The sequence below is a fragment of the Podarcis tiliguerta genome (genome assembly GCF_965153285.1).
Source record: "Podarcis tiliguerta genome assembly, chromosome: 4".
NCBI classification, from domain to species: Eukaryota; Metazoa; Chordata; class Lepidosauria; order Squamata; family Lacertidae; genus Podarcis; species Podarcis tiliguerta.
The window spans coordinates 65,874,711-65,893,967 of record NC_139537.1 but is presented as its reverse complement, the minus strand read 5'-3'; the positions used below and the strand labels follow the sequence as shown (position 1 = coordinate 65,893,967).

The following is a 19,257-nucleotide window of genomic DNA, read 5'->3' as shown; positions in this document are numbered from 1 at the left end:
ATAAATTGTGTGCTGTACTAGATAAAAGAAATAAAATCGGGTTCAACCGTGTATTCACTGTGGCCTAAAAGCTGTATAGGGTTTCATGGCGGCCTTAAAAAAGAGGGGGGGGGGGAGAGGGGGAAAAACTAAGGAGGATGGTTGGCTGAACGGTGATCCAGACATTTATTCAGTTCTGTTGTTGCTGTGCCTATATAGCTCCTAAGTAATGTATCAGGAAAAATACATAAACTAACTGTGAATAGTAAGTGGAGAGGGGGTAATTCTCCCCATGTGCATCAGTAGATGGGAGCTAATTCCTGTGCTCCTTGCATAATAATAATAATAATAATAATAATAATAATAATAATAATAATTTATTATTTATACCCCACCCATCTGGGTGGGTTTCCCCAGCCACTCTGGGCGGCTTCCAAAAGAATATTAAAATACTGTGATACATCAAACATTAAAAGCTTCCCTAAACAGGGCTGCCTTCAGATGTCTTCTAAAAGTCTGGTAGTTGTTGTTCTCTTTGACATCTGGTGGGAGGGCGTTCCACAGGGAGGGCGCCACTACCAAGAAGGCCATCTGCCTGGTTCCCTGCAACTTGGCTTCTCGCAGCATATTATCCATACAAATTACATACAGGCCCAGAGTTCTCAGCAGAACTGCTCATTTGTACAAATAATTATAATTTTATTATTTATACTCCGCCCATCTGGCGCGGTCGCCCCAACCACTCTGGGCAGCTTCCAACACATATGAAAACATTAGAAAGGATCAAATGTAAAAAAAATTCCTGATACAGGGCCACCTTCAGATTTCTTCTAAAAGTTGTGTACAATCGTACCTCGGGTTAAGTACTTAATTCGTTCCGGAGGTCCATTCATAACCTGAAGCACCACTTTAGCTAATGGGGCCTCCTGCTGCCGCCGCGCCGCCGGAGCACGATTTCTGTTCTCACCCTGAAGCAAAGTTCTTAACCTGAAGCACTATTTCTGGGTTAGCGGAGTCTGTAACCTGAAGCGTATGTAAACTGAACCATATGTAACCTGAGGTACCACTGTAGTTCTTTATCTTCTTGACTTCTGATGGGAGGGAATTGCACAGGGAGGGCGCCACTGCCGCAAAAGCCCTCTGCCTGGTTCCCTGTAACTTCACTTCTCGCAGAGAGAGAACCAGCCCTCAGAGCTGGACTTCAGTATCTGGGCTGAACAATGGGTCAAGGCGAAAAGGGGCTTGATCAAAAGACTACTGAAAAAGTATTTCTTTAGAACTATGTACACAACCCATCTCCATGCAAACAGGGAAATCCCACTTCTGCATAAGAGAGGGCAAATGGCTTAGAAACCTTACCTCCATTTGATGAGTTTTCCACATAGGACATGATTCTCCCTCCCCAAGGACTGGAGTCAATCTAACTCTTGACTCGGTCCATTGTTACCATCCCAGTTTAGCCGAGTGCAAGCACTGAACTGAGTTAGCACAGTCCCTGTTAAAGGAGTATGCTCTATAAAAATGAATGTAAGATTCTGCTGGTAGGCCTAGTAGAGGAAGAAATATACATTCACGTGCAAAAGGGTATAAGAGTCTGCGAACAAAGAGGCTTGGATTTTGTTTTTTTAGCTGTCTAACCTTAAAGGGCCGTTCTAGAGCACATCTGAATTGTTTGTGATCACCCAGAGATGTCACGTTGCAATTATGAACCAAACAACTAAGCTGGCAGCTGTTGCTGAACAATCAGTCCGAGGAATCCAGATTTCCCATCTGGCATTGTAAATTATTTTGTCTAGGTCAGTGGTCCCAGAGTAAAGGAACGAGGCAGGAAAGACGTATGTAGTATTTCTAATATTAGTTTCTCTGGTTTTTCAGAACACATGTGCTCAGTTGAGCCTGGTGCTTGACAGGTATCCGTTCCCAGCTTTTGTGATGAAGAACGGTTTTACGGGAAAACCCGGTTTCCCCAGGCCTGAATCTAGTAGCCAGGGATTGCTCAGCAGAATTGTGTGCATGACTAATCAGAATCATTGCTGCCCCTTATTTTAATACTGTAATAAGGCTTCTTTGTGATTCTAATTATATCCGCTAAGCTCAATTGCAGGCGGCACACAGATTAAGCAAGAAGGGGACAGGCTCAGTTTAGAAGCCTCTGGGGATTTGGTTCTCTTAAATAACAGGTCAGCCTCTTTCTGCTGACATGCAAAATGAGAATTTTGTATTCCGGTAACCATTATTGTTGAAGATGTAAGTTTGTAAAAAAAAATATATTTTTTTTTAGCCCTTCTTATTTCTGAGTGTATTTTTGCATAATCGAGCATCAGATCTATAAGCACCTCTGCCCCCCCTCCAGAGTTAGGTCTTTTGGACTGTTCCATTGACAAGGTAGTCCGAAAGTCAGCAGCGCCCGATTAGCACAGATGTTCATGGGAGCTCTGAGTAAATCTTTGGTCAAAGGATTCAATATTTGAAAATGCACTGAGGAAAGTACTTTATAACATGGCATATATTTTTATCTAGGAAATCTTAGATGGGCTGTCTCAGGTTCTGATAGAGGGTATGTACCTATGCTTGTGATACAGTCACATGGGAAAGACTGAGAGTTAAGGAAGTAAGTATAAATACTTTCCATGGAACTGTTGTAAATTATTAGCCACGCAGGTGGGTTGTTTGTTGTTGTTGTTGTTGTATATTTAGATGCTCAAAAAGAGAATAAATATTTTTATTTTTTAGCTATCTCTTCATTTTTTTGGTATTTGTTTAATGGAAATGTCTGGATTGATACTAGATTCCAGGTGAAGGGGAGTAAACATCAGTCTTATCTCTTGATATAAAATCACTCTAGAAGGAGGTTTTTTGTGTGTTTTTTTGTTTTTTATAGCAAACAATTCATTGGTGTGTTTTTTCTTTCCGCTTGAAAAAATGATTTTTATCTTCCTGACAAATGAGCTGATGCAATTCTTTGTAGCAAGGGGGATGAGTGTGTTTGACTTGTTTGAAGCCTATTGAGTTCAGAAGAAACTCCCCGTGGTTAGTTTTCTAGGTTCCCTGCTATTCTCTTAACCCAGCGTGCTAGTTGTAATGTTTCAGGTGCTTCCTGTATAAAATAGAACAATGATTACGTTATGAAATCAGAATACCAATGTCCCTTAAGCAGGTCAGTCTCCCTGCTATCTTGATACAAGATCACTCGGGGAAAGAGGCTGTTTTTATGGTGAACCAGTCATTGCTGTTCTGAGACTCATCCACAGAGACTCAGGGGATTAAAGCAAAACAATAAGCTGGGGAACTGGCAGGAGGCTGTTGCTAATTGCTATACTGCCAGTGATTTAAAGCAGGAATTAAAGATTTGTTCTTTAAACAGTTTTCCTTTTAAATGTGCATACCTAAAACAGAGGGAAACTGCTTTAAAACGTTGGTGTGGAACGGCAAACCCTTGTTTAAGGAACCGTTTGATGCCTAGCATATATATCAGGGGTCAGCAAACTTTTTCAGCAGGGGGCTGGTCTACTGTCTGTCAGACCTTGTGAGGGCCAGACTATATTTTGAAAAAAAAAAAATTATGAACGAATTCCTATGCCCCACAAATAACCCAGAGATGCATTTTAAACAAAAGCACACATTCTACTCCTGTAAAAACACCAGGCAGGCCCCACAAACAACCCAGAAATACATTTTAAATAAAAGGACACATTCTACTCATGTAAAAACACGCTGATTCCTGGACTGTCCACGGGCCGGATTTAGAAGGCGATTGGGCCGGATCTGGCCCCCGGGCCTTAGTTTGCCTACCCATGATATATATAATGAGTTTCTAAGACTGATGGGGACTGCCTGCATCAGCATGGAGCTTCTGCACAGTATGCGTCTTATGTGCAAATGTTATTAACATTTGATACAATTCCACGTGCATTTTTTAATAATAATAATAATAATAATAATAATAATAATAATAATAATAACAACATTTATATCCCACCTTTCCTCCAAGGAGCTCCAGGTGGTGTACAGTGGTACCTCAGGTTACATACGCTTCAGGTTACATACACTTCAGGTTACAGACTCCGCTGACCCAGAAATAGTGCTTCAAGTTAAGAACTTTGCTTCAGGATGAGAACAGAAATCGTGCTCCGGCGGCATGGCAGCAGCAGGAGGCCCCATTAGCTAAAGTGGTGTTTCAGGTGAAGAACAGTTTCAGGTTAAGAACAGACCTCTGGAACAAATTAAGTACTTAACCCGAGGTACCACTGTATATAGTTCCCTCCATTTTATCCTCACAACAACCCTGTGAGGTAGGTTAGACTGAGAGACTGTGACTGGCCCAGGGTCACCCAGTGTCTTCATGGTCTAGAAGGTACGAGAAAACTGGTCTCCCAGGTCCTAGTCTGCTACTTTGTTCAGGTGTTCAGTTCAGGTGTGTGGTGTTCACCATATGGTTTTCTGTTGATAGTGCACCCTTTTTATTTAACCACGTGACTTTCTAAATGAATTATTATAGGGAGATGCTATAGCTCCATGCTATAGTTCTGTGCAAGTGCTGCCAATGCAGTGCCCTCCAGATCTTGATGGACTACAACTCCCATGAGCCCCAGCCTATCCGGCCAATCATCAGGAGTGATGGAAATTGTGATCCATCAACACCTGGAGGGCACCACATTAGCTAGTCCTGTTTAGCTTCAAAGGGGGTGGGGGTTACATAGAAAAAATGATTCTATCCTTAAAGAGATACAAGCCTCCTCAGAGAGGAGGACAACCAGTTTCCTCAGAGTACTAACCCAGTCATGTTGCTTCAGCTTCCCTTTTTAGGTAGAAGCTGAAGTTTAGTGAAAAGTATAGTTTATAGCTTCATCTTCCAAGAAAATCTTCAAGAAACAGAATTCAAGAAACACATTCAAATAATTAAACTAACAAAGTGTTTGGCTTAAATCAGAGGAAGATAAACCTTGCTGTAAGAGCAATGAAACATTACATCTTTCTTGGGGGCTCTCGGTAGAAGGGTAAACTTGATCCCGTAAACACAGCTATGAATCTCCTTTTTCTATCATAATAAGACAAACATGAGGCATCAGTAGGCTGCCCATCTGTCAAGGTGTTTTATTGCCATCTGTAGCAGTAAGGCTACAGGTCCGTTGCTGCTAAAATGCACACACATTTAAGAGACCGATAGCCGCTTGGCTGTGTTTTGCCCTTGCACTCAATTAAGCAGAGATGGAAAGAAGCATCTGTGATGCTGTTCCACAGTTAATTCTCCCAGTACTTTTGCCACCATAAGTTCATCTGACATGGTATTTTTTCTAGCACTGGAGAAGGGGATGATGGGGAGCAAATATATTGGTTAGAGTACACATATCCTAAGTCTCCAGGACTAGATATCAATTAAGGACCTCAATTTGACTGGAGGTACATGGAGTTCATATTTGTTTTCAAATTAGCAGAGAACTTGACTCCCATGGTGAAAATATAATTGATCTAACAGTGTGTGGTTGCATTAAAAGGAGCAGCTAATTTGGAGTAATTAAATTGGTGGCCAAAGTCTTATTGATTGAGGAGAGTAGATATAGCTGAATCAGAAAGGAATTTCCTTTCAGAATTTGTTTGGTGGTTAAGAGCAAGAACTTTGAGACAGAAGTCTCAAGCATGGTCCATCTCAGCAGTTTCCTGGGTGACTTTGGGCAAGCTGCCATTTCCCAAAACGGGCCTTACTATCTATATCAGGCAGCAGTGGTACTGACTTTTTTCCGTGGGGTTTTGTTCAAAGGATTATGGAGAGAATGCTCATGAAGTACCTGGAACAGTTAAGGAACGTATGGTGGTGTTGTGTGATGAAGCAAATAGTTCTTCACTGTATATCATCTGAAAGAACAGGCAGCATGAAATGTTTCTTGAAGGGATGATAATGTCATCCCTTACCGGCCTAGACTGTGTTACAATAACTTGATAAAATTGCATAAGTGTTGGTGATTGAGAAAATTCTCAGATCAAGAATCCCAAGAATGACCAAGACGCCTTTTAGTCATGCATGGCTCAGTAATGGGTGCTGATGTGTCAGTTCTTATCCCGTGGGAAATTGTTCCACTTTTTACCTGAGACTTCCGAAGTCGAAAAAATCCAGACCTGTGCTGCGTAAAACTGGAATCATTTGATAACACATTTCATTCATGTGTTATATGTGGCTGTAATACCACTGCATTTTCAGTTGATTATTTTGAATGCTCAATTGCATGTTTTCTTGGCAGCAGGTAAGCTCTTAAGATGCACCGTAGAATAATACTTTTATTGGTATATGCTTGACGGTGATGCGTCCAAATTTGGCACAGTTATTGTAAGGAGCATGCAGGGTAGTAGCTTGAAGATAAAAAACAACAGATTTTGTCAGTGTGGAATTACCATACAGGAAGAGGAGCATCATAATGTAATTATGTCTGAATTAGTGAGGAGCTAGAGCAGCAGAGAGACATTTCAGTCTAGAAAGACTTAGAAACTGATTTGTTCTTATCTCCTCATTTTCTAGCTGGCATTTCTTTCTTTTCAAAGTGGTGCTGATTTTGCAGAGGAAGTGGCCAGTAGAGGGAGGAATTTTGCTCTAAATGTGAGCAAGAAGCAATTGCTGTCATCTTATAAAAAGAGGGTGGGAATGCTTTTCTTGAATAAAAGACCGGTGAATTGAAAATTCTCGTTCCTTGTCAGCATGTCTTTTCTTTTCTAAATTTATCATCCCATCAGTAAGTTCATATCGAGTTTGTGTCACAGCACGAAACTGCTGTGTGAGATGAAAATAAATCTGAGCAGCAATGTTACCAAATCTCTTGGAATTGGTAAATATCCTAGCAAAAATGTTAAGTGGCAGCTGTCATATGCCAGGCTTAGTCACAACTCTAAGTCCCATTGAAAGCAGGAGCACATATTTTAGATTTTAGCTGGGTCTCATTGCAAAGTGTGAGCTTAAAAAAACAAAACAACCACCACCTTTTGAATACAGTACAAACATACAGAGATATACAGTGGGTGGTGTCCAACTAATTCATACCAGAGTAAACCCAATGAAATCAATAGATTTAAATAATACTTTGAATATGACTTAGGTCAGTATCGTCCAATACTATATGAGCACAAACATAACATACAAGCATACAGCTATGTATTTCAGGGGAAAGGAGCATAAACTTATTGTTCAAAACATTGGCCACTTTCTCAAAAACAAAATATCTGTAGAATGACATTGTCACATAAGTATATAGTGGTGTGTGGGTGTATGCGTACCACCTGCCATGTAAAATATCGAGGTACAAACATATACAGGGTGAGTCTTTTAAAATAGGCGCCGTGGAACATGTGTACTCTGTATCCACGGGGCCTCTTTTAAAGGACTCACCATTTGTGTGTGTGTGTGTGTAATGCTGACCCTCACCAACTTACATTTTAAGACATACCTTCAGAAATCCTCTTTGTGATCTTGTCTATTTTATATATTGTTTATTTTTCAAGACTGTTTATTGTTTATTTTTCAAAACTGAAACGTGTTTTAGGAGGCCGGTGGGTGAGTTCGAAAGTCATCCCCCAAAGCAACTGGTTACATTTGTTGTCCAATTCTATTTTGGTAGTATGTCATTAAATTTGCAAATATTGCTGGTGGGTTGGTGGGATTGTGTATGTGTGTGTCTGTGTATTTGTTGCAGGGACAAGAATATATAATACCTGTATCTAATTCCTGTTTATTTTGTTTCACTCCATTTATGTGCATAGTACACTTTGGGACACTATGCAAATAATGCTTAGAACTATACAAATGCATGTGTCGATGCCATAGTGAAGGCACTCTCTTTAAGTGTACTCAGGAACGGAGCTTCTAGCTTTCTGTGTCAGAGAACTCTGTTATGTTTCAGCTCTTATAATACTGGGGCTGGGTGGGGAGAGAAATTGATTTCACTGAAAGTGTTAATAAATATAACCTCATGCAGTAAAAATTTAAAGACTTGCTATGAAGTGTGATCTCCTCGGTGTGAAAAATACGCCGAAATATTTTCTTTCGTTGTCTTGTCCCCTCAAATCTTAACTTCAGCTTTCCTTCTCTTGGACAACTTCATAGGTGTATCATATCTGTTTAGGGTTGGGAACACGAAGGAAGGCTGTTATTACTATTGCTGTTAGTAACAGAGTTTCTTTCTGGGTTCAGGTGCTCTCATTCTGTCACTTATAGTTTATGCAGCAGAATTGTAGGAAATACTAACCACTCTAGTCGCCTGCAAAGTATTTCACTCTAGCAGTATAATTTTTGTTAATATCTTGCTCTTTCTCTTTTCAGACTTCTTTCTGTTTGCACCAAGGGATTTGGGATTAATTTCTGTGTTGGATAGCCTATTTATAGTGGTCTAAAATGCAAAGAGGAATCAATGATTGAAGGGGTCTTTTCAATTTTAAAAGCAACAGCACTGCAATTTGGCTCTTCTCAGTAACTAGCATGTTGGCATGATACAATAATGTAAACCAATCCTCTCCTATATAGCAGCCTATAACAATGTACTAACAAAACCGAAAGCATTCACATAGTATTTCATAAACATGCAGTGTGGGGTTGTTGTTTTTTAATTTTAAAAAATCCAAAATTCATCCACAGAAAGAAGCAAAACCCCAAATCTCTCTTCTCTGTTTTGCTTTGTTTCTATCCCCATGGTTTTCAAATGGGCTTAGGCAAATTTCTCTTTCTAGTGGGCTTTATGCTACTCTAGTGTTCCTCTGCAGACTGACATGACCATGTTCTCTGTCTTTCCTTGCTCACGGAATAAGAGCAAGGACTGTCAGTCAGCTTGCTTTTTTTTTCTTTCTAATGTGGGGTGAGACTCACTATGGAAAAGTCTGAGAACCTCTGGTCTACTGTGTTCCTCTTCTGCTTCCCTGACGGCTCAGGAAGATGAATTTGGTGGTGGATATTGTAACACAGAAAATGCCGTCTGAAAGTGATGTTCATGTGGCCAGGAGCTATCTTACGAAGATCTTGAGAAGCTCCATGAGGTATGGTGTTGGTTTCACAAAGACAGCATTCCCTATCCCTTTTCCTAATAGAAAAACCCTTCTCAGTAATCCAGGAATCCATTCTGAAAATCTCCATTCCCACTTCCATTTCTCCATGATAAGCATCTGGCCATGTAGTCGTTCTGTAGTCTCATGTTTCATTCACATTTTGTACAAACCATTCTGGTTCCATGCATATATATCAAGCAAACAACAAACAGTTTGTGGTTAAACTGCTATCCTACCAATTATCACTTATCAGAAAGTAAGTTCTATCAAATTTCAAAGGAGCTTCTAAATAGACATGAATAGGATTCCACTGTGAGGCTACTGTTTTTAAACTAGACAATTGCATGATTCATCAGCTAACTGTGGAGACAGCCACAACAATTATCATTGAATTTGTGGGATTAGATTTGCATGTGCAGAACTCCATGATAGCATTAAGTTGTCAGCATTGTGTGGGAAGTTGGATTTATGAAGGACTTGGGCATGTGTTGTTGTTTTTAGAAATGGCATTGCTCTTACAGAATAGCATGTCCACACAGGCTATTCAACCTCATGCAACTGCTACAGTGTTGGATCCCACAAATGCCAAGCTGTGTGAAACCCTGAAGCAATTAGCCTTCAAGCCATTTAGCTAAAATGGACAACTATTGCTTTGGCATATTGGATTCTGATGCTGGCTTCTTTATGGACATGGGTTGAGAGACAACCACCATGTGAAAACAGGCCCCATGGTCCTTTGTGACAGATTTCACAACAGAACTGTCAAGTGACCAGAGCAGGTAGCTGGTCTTGAACCTCCCTCCCTGCCTCTCCTCCTTCTACATGCCCAACAAAGCTTTGCAACCAGGTGCCTAAAACTGGTGGAACACTGTTGGCTCCCATGTTTTTAGGAGGCCATTGGGCAAGATGCCATTGAAGAACTCCCTGCCGCTGTCACCACTAGCCATTTGCTTGGCTTCTCCCTGTGAGCCCACTCTCTACTTTGGCTCACAAGGAGAGGACAGGGGCTCCTTCTCTAGACTATTGTCACTTTTTGCATGCTTGAAAAGGGGTGTAGTAAGCAGGCAATAGCAGTAAGCAGGAGCGAGGTGGGATGGTTGGCTTCAGGCCCCTGCTGGTGTATCGACCTCCTAAGGTGCTTGTCAGTGATGCTGTCCTCTGAATTGGATGGTAGGCTATGCTTGATAGCCCAGGAAGCTTTTGTGCCAGTTGACTGGCAAAACTGGGCTTGCAGCACTACTGAGAAATGTGGGGAGCACCCTCTGTTTTTTTTTACATTATGTTTTCTCTCTTAATGAACAGGTATTTGAATCTGGGTCAGAGTTCCTGGCCATTGTCACTGAACCACACCTACTCTGGTTTTAAAAATGAGAGTTGCTCAAACACAAAGTTCCTCATTTCTGTACTTCCATGCAATTATACAAGACTTAATTGTTATAGACGGTATGCGTCTATATTATAAGTGATTTCATAGATACAGTAGGTGCTTTTATCTGCCTAGCAGAGGTGAAACATTCCAGGCTTTGACTCACTGTCTGTATTTCAAGTGCTTTAAAAAAAAAAAAAGCACCTGGATTCTTTTCAAAGGTGATTTCCTAGAGCAGCAGACACTGCTCTGTAACCTGAGCCTACTTACTGTGTTTGTTAATTAGGTCTGAGGTTGATTGCTTAAAGAATATATGCAGTAAATGCCTATGTTTTTCCTTTCTCGTTCCAGAAAGAATGATCTAGCCTGCAGGCCCCACTCCTGGCATGCGACCAAATTCACGGAGAGTCACCCTGAGACAGCCACGTCACGACTCTCCTCAACCAATCCCTGTGCTTCCTGGCACTCTCGGTATCATGCAAGGTGAGTTCCTGTTTAAAATTAATATGCATCCAGCTCCAACGGTAAGAAAATAATTGCTTGCCTCGGTTTGTTCCTTATCTTAAAATGGCCAGCAATGCACGGTTTTATTTTAAGTTTGTCTTTGTGCACGAAGGGAGTTGTGTAATGAGGGAACTTAGATATAACAAGGGCCTGATGGCCCTTAGTCTGCAGGGTATTTTCCATTATGCAGCTAAGTAAATAGAGTGAGCTACAGGTTCTTCCGGCAGGTTTTCTTTTCTTTTCTCTCGGCCTTTCTTCAGGCGTCAGTTTTCAGGTGTGTAAAAGCCCCTTAAAAGTACTAAAATGCAATGGAAGGAGTAAGGAACCAAATCTCCTATTCCAAAGCAAGTATTTAAGAGGAAAACACACTCTTTCTGTGTATGCCTAAAGAATTGTCATGCAATTGCTTTCTCTAATTACATCTCTGCTTGCTATGTAGCAATTAATAAGAATTGGGTAGGGCACATCGTCGCCTGTTCAGTTGCTGAAAGTTTCTCAGTAATGAGTTGTGTGAGAACTATTTTGGGGATAAAAAAAAATTAACATCTTAGTTCAGGTGGTAAAATGTCTCTCTTTAATCCAGGTATACCATGATCTGGTTACAAGCTCTCACAAAGCGTTCCTTTAGCCACAGACCTTGCATTCCTTTTGCTTCTTTGTTTTGGTGGCATGTAAAACATGTCTCAGAATATGCAGACTTTTAATTTACACAAAAAACAAAACTGGGAAAAGTATACTTGCCATTCACGGCCCTAAAGTGGAACTTGATTCAGTTTTATTGGAGTACTAAGTAATGTGATCTTAAATGTTTCATGCTATGTTGACTTTTAAAAAGAAGAGCATTAAGTGGCCTTTAGACATTTGCTACCATTTACTGCTTGTGTTAATAATACAAATTCAAACTTTTAAAATAAAGCTGCTTTCTTAGTTTTGAACACTTAACCTGCCCCTATGGTTCTATAGATCTTGTTGTCCAGTATGCTGGATGGCTTCAGAAACAGTTTCCTCTGTGCCTAATCACAGATTTTATTTTATTTTAAAAAATGCTTTTGTTACATACTCTTCAAATGCTCTCATTGACACGTATTACAAAGCAGAATGAAAACTTGTCATGGATTTTATATTCACAGATGGGTCCTGGCTGCATGGGAACTTCTACTTGTTTTGACTTTCCTTAGGGACAACCTGGGAGTAGGGAGATAAATGTGGAGAGATCACTAAGCCCATGCCAAGGGTTCCCTGTTAGGGCCTGGGGCAATGGAGACTCCACTGGGCATTCTGTTGGACTCATACACTATGCAGATTATACTAGTATATATAAAGTACACACACACACACACACCCCTTCATCAAAAGGTCACAGGACAGTTTACAGCTCAGTGGCAAAAACACCAAAATGCAAACACGTAACATAATATTTCCCAACTCTTACATTCTGTGATTCTATACAACAAGCACATAAGCAATACATAATAAGCAGCAGTGTCAAAATACTCACGATGGAATAAATTCCACAATTCAATCCTTGTGAAAAACAAGAGTCTAATAACTTATTTTCTGCTTGTCTCATATACAGCTATAAGGCAGAATACATATTTACCCTATTTTTCGCCTTATAGGACGCACTTTTCCCCCTCCAAAAATGAAGGGGAAATCTGTGTGCATCCTATGGGGCGAATACAGGCTTTTGCTGAAGCTTGGAGAGCGAGAGGGGTTGATGCGCACCGACCCTTCTCGCTCTCCAGGCTTCAGGAAGCTATCAGCAAGCCTGGGGAGCCTGCAGAAGTTCCCGCAGGGCTCCCTAGGCTGTGGATAGCAGCCCGCCACCCGGCACGCGGGGCACCCTGAAGCAGAGCGCCCCGCGTGCCGGGCAAACATCCACAGCCTGGGGAGCCCTGCAGGAACTCCCTAGGCTGTGGATAGTAGCCTGGCGCGCAGTGCGCCCTGAAGCAGAGCGCCCCGCGCTTCGGGCAGACATCGGCCAGCCCCACAAGCTTGGTGGGCAGCGGGGAGGCGCAGCGCCGCCATCCCGCTGTTCCTCAACCTGGTTTGGAGGCTGGCGCTTCTCCCCAGCGCCAGCCCCACAAGCTCGGGGGACAGCGGGGAGGCGGAGCGCCGCCATACCGCTGTTCCCCGACCTGGTTTTGGGGGGGAAATAAAGGAAAACATTTTTTCCTTTATTTCCCCCCCAAAAAAACTAGGTGCATCCTATGGGACGGAGCGTCCTATGGGACAAAAAATACAGTAACAGCAGATGTATTATTAAAAATAGGGGTGGGGGAAAAGGCAGCAGCATATGTAAAGCACAGAAACAGTGTACTTTGATTTTTATAATGTTTCCATTTTTGTAATATCTAGTCTGGCTGTTTCTACCAAAAAAGAGTATGGGTTTTGTTGGTGCTATATTGACGAGAGCCCTTTTCATATTTTGCTACAGCTCCTCTTCCCATGATCTGTCAAGCTCATGGGACCAGTCAAATCTCCACCGCACCTCAGACCAGTTCAGTTCTGCTGGAAGCATGGACAGCTGGGATCACACACCCCAGGTGTATCAATATGGACAGATGTCTTCTGCAAAGTCCAACAGTAGTATTGACCACTTGGGGAATCCCAGCAAAAGGGATTCTGCCTACGGCTCTTTCTCTACTAGCTCTAGCACACCTGACCACACATTGACCAGTGCAGATGCTGCCTCAGTTGAGAATGCCGGGTACAAGGTGGGTCACTGGGAAACCCCAAAATCAGGAAATAGCAAGGCTGCCTCATTTCTAAGTGATAATGGAGGATTAGATGAGAAAACTACCTGCTTTGCACCTCAAGCGCCACAGTATGAAAACAACAGGAGCCCCCGGCTGGAAGATCATTCTGATTCAAAGTATTCTGTGTCCGGAAGATCGAATTTTGGGCCTGTGTGGTATGTCCCAGAGAAGAAAAAGTCACCCTCCCCTCCACCACCACCACCACCTCTTCGTAGTGATAGCTTTGCTGCCACCAAATGTCACGAGAGAGCCCATGCTGCTCCTTATTCAGAGGGTATTCAGAGCACCCAGCACTTTGACGTCCAGCACAGGCTGCAAGCCAAGAGTGACTGGAGTGCCGAAACTGTAGAGCAACAGAAGAGAGATGCCAGAGCTGTCGACAGGGCCTCCGAAGGTAGGCAGAGCACCAAACCAGTCTACAGATCCGATCTCAGTCTGGATTGTGGTTTGTCTTCTGCCGGGGACAGGGTCAACAACAACATCATAGGAAATTTCAGCAGGCTGCAATCATCTCTGTCCAGCACAGACGTTCGATTTGCACAGTCCACTTATGGCCACCATCACCAGCGCCAGTACAGTGATGAAAGCACTTTCTTTCGCAACGCAAAAGTCTCTGCGTCACCTAAAGAGCAGCGGCACCTCTCCACTTATGCTGGCATTCAAGAAAGGCCCACTGACAAACGTAGCTGTCATCCAAACCACGCCAGGATACTTGATAGTACTGCTTCTGCTGCCACTTCTTCTGACGTGAGTGCTGAGGAGAAAATGGACAACACAGGGCTAAGCCGCTATTACTGTGTGACAGTGAAACAGCCTGTTCAGGGAAACTCGAGACCACTACTCAAAGATGAATGTCGGAATACTGGCATAGGGAACCACGCTTCCTCTGGACCACAGGAGAGTCCTGCTATGACTACAATGATCCAAAGTCCCAAATACTGTCTACCTCAGCAGCCTGTTGAGCCTTCTCTAGATGTATGTGAAAAGAGCAGTCATTACATAGTTAATAAAGGAGAGGATGTTAGAACAATTGTAATGGAAGAATCTAGAAAGGTAAGTTTCCCTGAAAAGCCAGTGCAAGCCAAGAACTTTGAGGAGAACCATGATAGTTATTGTGAGCGGGAATATGGGCGGGAATGTGCCTTAGTGCCCACCAGTAAAGCTCCTCCAAAAGATTTCAAGTGGAGTCAAGAAGAGAGCTACAAAATTTCTCCTCAGAAGACCCCAATGTTGCACTCTTTAGCTCAGGAAGGGAAAAGCCAGGCTGATCCTGCTGCCGAAGCGGAGATTACTAAGCAGCCTGCATTTGATGCTAACCTGGGCAAAAACACACGAAGGAGTGATCGTTTTGCTACCACACTGAGAAACGAGATCCAGATGAAAAGAGCAAAGTTACAGAAAAGCAAAAGCACAGCTGTTTTAGCAGGGTCAAGTGAGACCGAAGAGTATGCTGAGAACTGGAAACCCGATTCAGCAGAAAAGATAAACTCCTCATCAGAAAGTTCTTTTACTAATGTATACAAAGACAATCTGAAAGAGGCACAGGCCAGGGTCTTGAAGGCCACCTCTTTCCAGCGAAGGGACCTGGAGCCCAGTTCTGCGGATTATCTTCCAGACCGGAAGACCAATAATTATAACTCTTCTCCACTGGCTCTTGTCTCTGAAGACGAGGCAGGCTTTCTTGGGGCTAGGCAGTCTTCTAAACAGACTTCACCTGGTAGTAACATTCACCACGTTTCTCGCATTGGAGCTAGGAAGAGGTTCACAACGGAACAAAAATTGAAATCTTATTCTGAGCCCGAGAAGATAAATGAAGTGGGGGTGTCAGATGATGACTATCGGCCACGCCGTCGCCCAACTACTTCTGAGGAAGCTTTGGGTTCTTTTGCAGATAGGTGGAAGTTCTTTGAAGAAACGAGCAAGCCTGCCTACCAAAAATCTTCACAAAGACATGCACCTTATGGTCGGCCAGAAGTACAGACTCCTAATGATCCTCATACCAATTCTTACGAAGGTGAGATTGAAGGGTCATGGTATGAAAGGAGGATGAGGTCAGCTTCTTTTGGAGTTGAGAATATGGTTGGTGCACGCAGTAGACCCAAAGAAAGTGTCCATTACAGTGGCCGTAAAGCAAAATCTGGACAATCTCCTAGGTTGGAAACTTTCGCAGAATACCAGGCATCATGGAAGGAGCAGAGGAAACCTATAGAAACTCGGAACTCTGGAAGATACCATTCAGCTGACAACATCCTTGATGCTGGCCATGAGCAGCTTGAGAAATCTCCATACACACATGAACGGTCCAGGTCATCCCCTTCCACAGATTTCTACAAACAGGTAAAGGGCACTTTTACTCCTATCCTTAAATGTTTTGCCTTGGAGAGAACAAAATGTTTAAGACCAAGAGATTAACAGGACCAACTGACAGTAATCTAGGAGATTCATGATTGCTTTTGGGCAACAAAATGGCACATGAAGCTCAATGTTAAGTATGTAATCTTAGGTAAATTGGAACAGACATGACCTTACTTCACAGACAATGAACTGGCAGGCCTAATTTAACTGTTAATGGTGTATAACTTAATGAAAACAATTGCAGTAGCAGTGAAAATTCCATAGTAGAGACAATTTAGGTCCATTACCATGATGAGTTGATGCATGGCCATTTTTGGAATATGGTGTATAGTTCTGGGCATTCTGTCTTAGAAAGGGTATTGCAGAACTGAAAAAGCTGCGGATAAGGGCAACCGTAACAATCAAGGAGTCAGTGCACCTTTTCTGCAAGGAAAAACTAAAGAGTTTGTGACTTTTTAGTCCAGGAAAACTATGACTGATTGGGAGTAATGACAGAGGTATATAAGATTATGCACAATGCGAAAACTTTTTCTCCTCCAGTAATACAAAAAATTTGGGTTGCACAATTAAATTATTAAACAGTGGATTCTGAACAAGCAAGGCAGCGTCAGCAACACTGGGCTGTATGGGCCAGTGGTCTAACTATGTACCAGCTTTTATGTTCCTTTGGTGGCAGATGACAGCATATGCAACCCTAGAACACGGACAGGTGAACAAGCAGCTGATGTTGCATAGCTGATATTTTTAGGACCAGCAATAGTGTTGCCAGGATGGATATTGTAAGGGAGTGTTCCTTTAAGGGCACCTCCCACGTCTACTTTAGTTGGTTAGGCCCAAACAGGAAGCAGGGCTAGAAGCAAAGTGAGAAAGTAGCTAAAGGACAGAAAGCCTGTTGTACATAGTCCTTTAATAAAGTTGTTTCCTGTTTGGCTCCTCAGACTTGCTCATCAGTTCAACAGAGAACTTTCCAGATATAGAGATAGCTTGATATCTGGGTTGGTTTGAGGGTCTACTCCTTGTTTGTGAGTGTTCATATATGGTCTGCTGTTGCTGATTAGTATCTGGTTTAGATTGGCTGAGAATGCTATCTGTGGACAAGGACATACCATTCCAGGCCTTTGAGAGGGAAGTATCTGGAATGCACTGTAGCTCATCAATGAGGATAATGGGAATGTGTTTAGCTGGGAACTAGGTGACAGGTGGTGGTGTCATTTTTTATTCTGGATCTGTCTTGGAGCAGATGTAGTTGTAGCATAGGATGTAGCTGCGGACAGTAGACATTTGGTATGTTCTGTGTGGAAGCTGTAAGCGCACAGATACGTGTAGCTGGCAATAGCTTTCTTGTACAAGGTGTCTTGTACACCCATCTTTTGCAAGTTTGATTATTTAGCATTTTTAAGATAATTAAGTCCTAAAAGCTCCATGTCTTAACTACTTTTAAAAGAAATGTCATTCATATATATATATATATATATATATATATATATATATATATATATCCTCTTTCCTGTGTGCCAAAACACACCCATTTGTGCACGCACACAGTTCTTGAGAGTCCTAAAATGCTTGCAAGTAGCAGGTTTTTGCCAAAGTGAAAATAAGTTGTTCCTTTCTAGAGCAGTCAGATGAATTAGTAACTTGAGTACAAGGATTGTAAAGCCAACTGAGAGGTTGCATGGAATATACCATTGTGCTTTAAGCCAAATCAGCATAAGAGTGGATACATTATGGACTCTAAACAAACCCACAAATGAAGGGGTGTGTAATAATATATTTTTCTGCAGACTGAAACTTGATGATTTGGTGCTTTACTATGTTATGAAACCTTTTTTCAGGAAGCATCAGCTGAAGCAAGGAGACATGCAGAAAATAAAAGGGAAGACGAACATCTTACGTGCTCTCCAGCAAGATCTGGTGAAAGGATCTGCAATTTAAGGTAAGCAGTTTTATGTGTTTCTGTGTGCAGGGCTTATTGGCATATACTGCAGAATATGGTTAGCTTAATTTTATCCAGCAGGAGTTGAAACTATTAAAAGAACTTGCTTTTAATAGTCTTTTTGTTTTTGCTTCTAATATTCTTCATCTATGTGATATGCCTTTATTTCTCAAGGATAAAGAAAATCACTATTAAATATGCAACTTCTGTTAAGAGTATAGTAATACTACAAAGGTTATTCTCAGACATTTCTTGCATATATGTTAGAGGTGTTTACATCCACATAAGACTTCAGGCTGCATTCCTAATCCCATTTATCTGGCAATAAATCCTATTGAATTCAACAGGACTAATTTATGGATAGACGTGGTTAGGATTGCTTGTAGGTGCCTTTGAGCCTCTCACATACTATTCCTGGGGGAGTGTTAACTCTTTTATCACATGTTTTGTCTGTTTATATCGCACCTTTTTCCATTATGGAATCCTTGGTAGTATGTTGGTGGTCTTCAGGAGGTTTCCAGGCATTGACCAGACTCAGACCTACTTAGATTGAGCAAGGTGATAGCCTTGTGCCTCCAGACCATGTAGAATGTACTTTATAGCCAATGTAGGTTTGGCACTGAATTATATTTCTGGGGAATGCATTAAGTGCTTTCAGCGAAAGTGCTTTTAAGAATGGAACAATGGATAGTTCATTCATAAGAGGAGGTGCCTGATTGTTTTTGTTTTCTTTACTAGGTCAGGTTATTCATTTTGGCTTAAAACATTGGCATGGGCAGCCTTGTGTCACTTGATCCCTTCGCATACAAGGAGCTTTGACTATGTCCTGTTGATGGACAGGACAAAAATTGCTTAGTAGGCTTGGAGATTTGTGTGTGTGTGTGCGTTTTAGCTAACTGTGACTATCTGAGAAGACTAAAAGTAGGTTATTCCAGGGAGACGAGTTTGAGAACTATTGTCACAGCCCTTGAAAAGTGGCCCCATGTTTGTCATTTTTAGCGCACGTAAGTGCACAAAAGTGTTTTGCTGCTCTTCGCTATGGCATTATGGCCACCACAGCATGTTGGAGCAAAATAGGAAGCATAGGCAGATTTTGTATTGGAAGTGTGCCTCAGAGCATGGTTGCATACTTGGATGTACTGGAAGAATGAAAAACTGAAAGAAACCAAAATTGACGTACTTACCCATCCCTAGCTCAGGGTCAGTTTGACCTAGTTGTATCTGCTGCATGAAAGAAACAGCAGCAAACTGAGGAAACTGTGATCAGACACACAAAAATTGGGATATAATGGAAGTCAAGGTATTTTTCAGGGACCTTTTATATATGCATACATGTGCAC

The 19,257-nt window shown here is 41.9% G+C and overlaps 1 protein-coding gene across 5 annotated transcripts in view; it reads left to right on the top strand.

Annotated features, from left to right (window-relative positions):
- SHROOM2 (shroom family member 2) overlaps positions 1-19,257 on the top strand; it is a 105,236-nt gene that overhangs the window by 59,506 nt on the left and 26,473 nt on the right. For 3 of the 5 annotated variants that reach the window (XR_014510411.1, XM_083437423.1, XM_083437422.1), the window contains exons 3-5: positions 10,715-10,846; positions 13,305-15,963; positions 17,817-17,917. Coding sequence is in view for 4 of the 5 variants with exons in the window: in XM_083437423.1 (XP_083293549.1) it covers positions 10,715-10,846; positions 13,305-15,963; positions 17,817-17,917 (2,892 nt within the window). In the remaining variant the exon portion in view is untranslated. Of the gene's footprint in view, positions 1-8,883; positions 8,989-10,714; positions 10,847-13,304; positions 15,964-17,816; positions 17,918-19,257 lie in introns of all 5 variants that reach the window. The other 2 variants (XM_083437420.1, XM_083437421.1) reach the window with 1 other exon arrangement.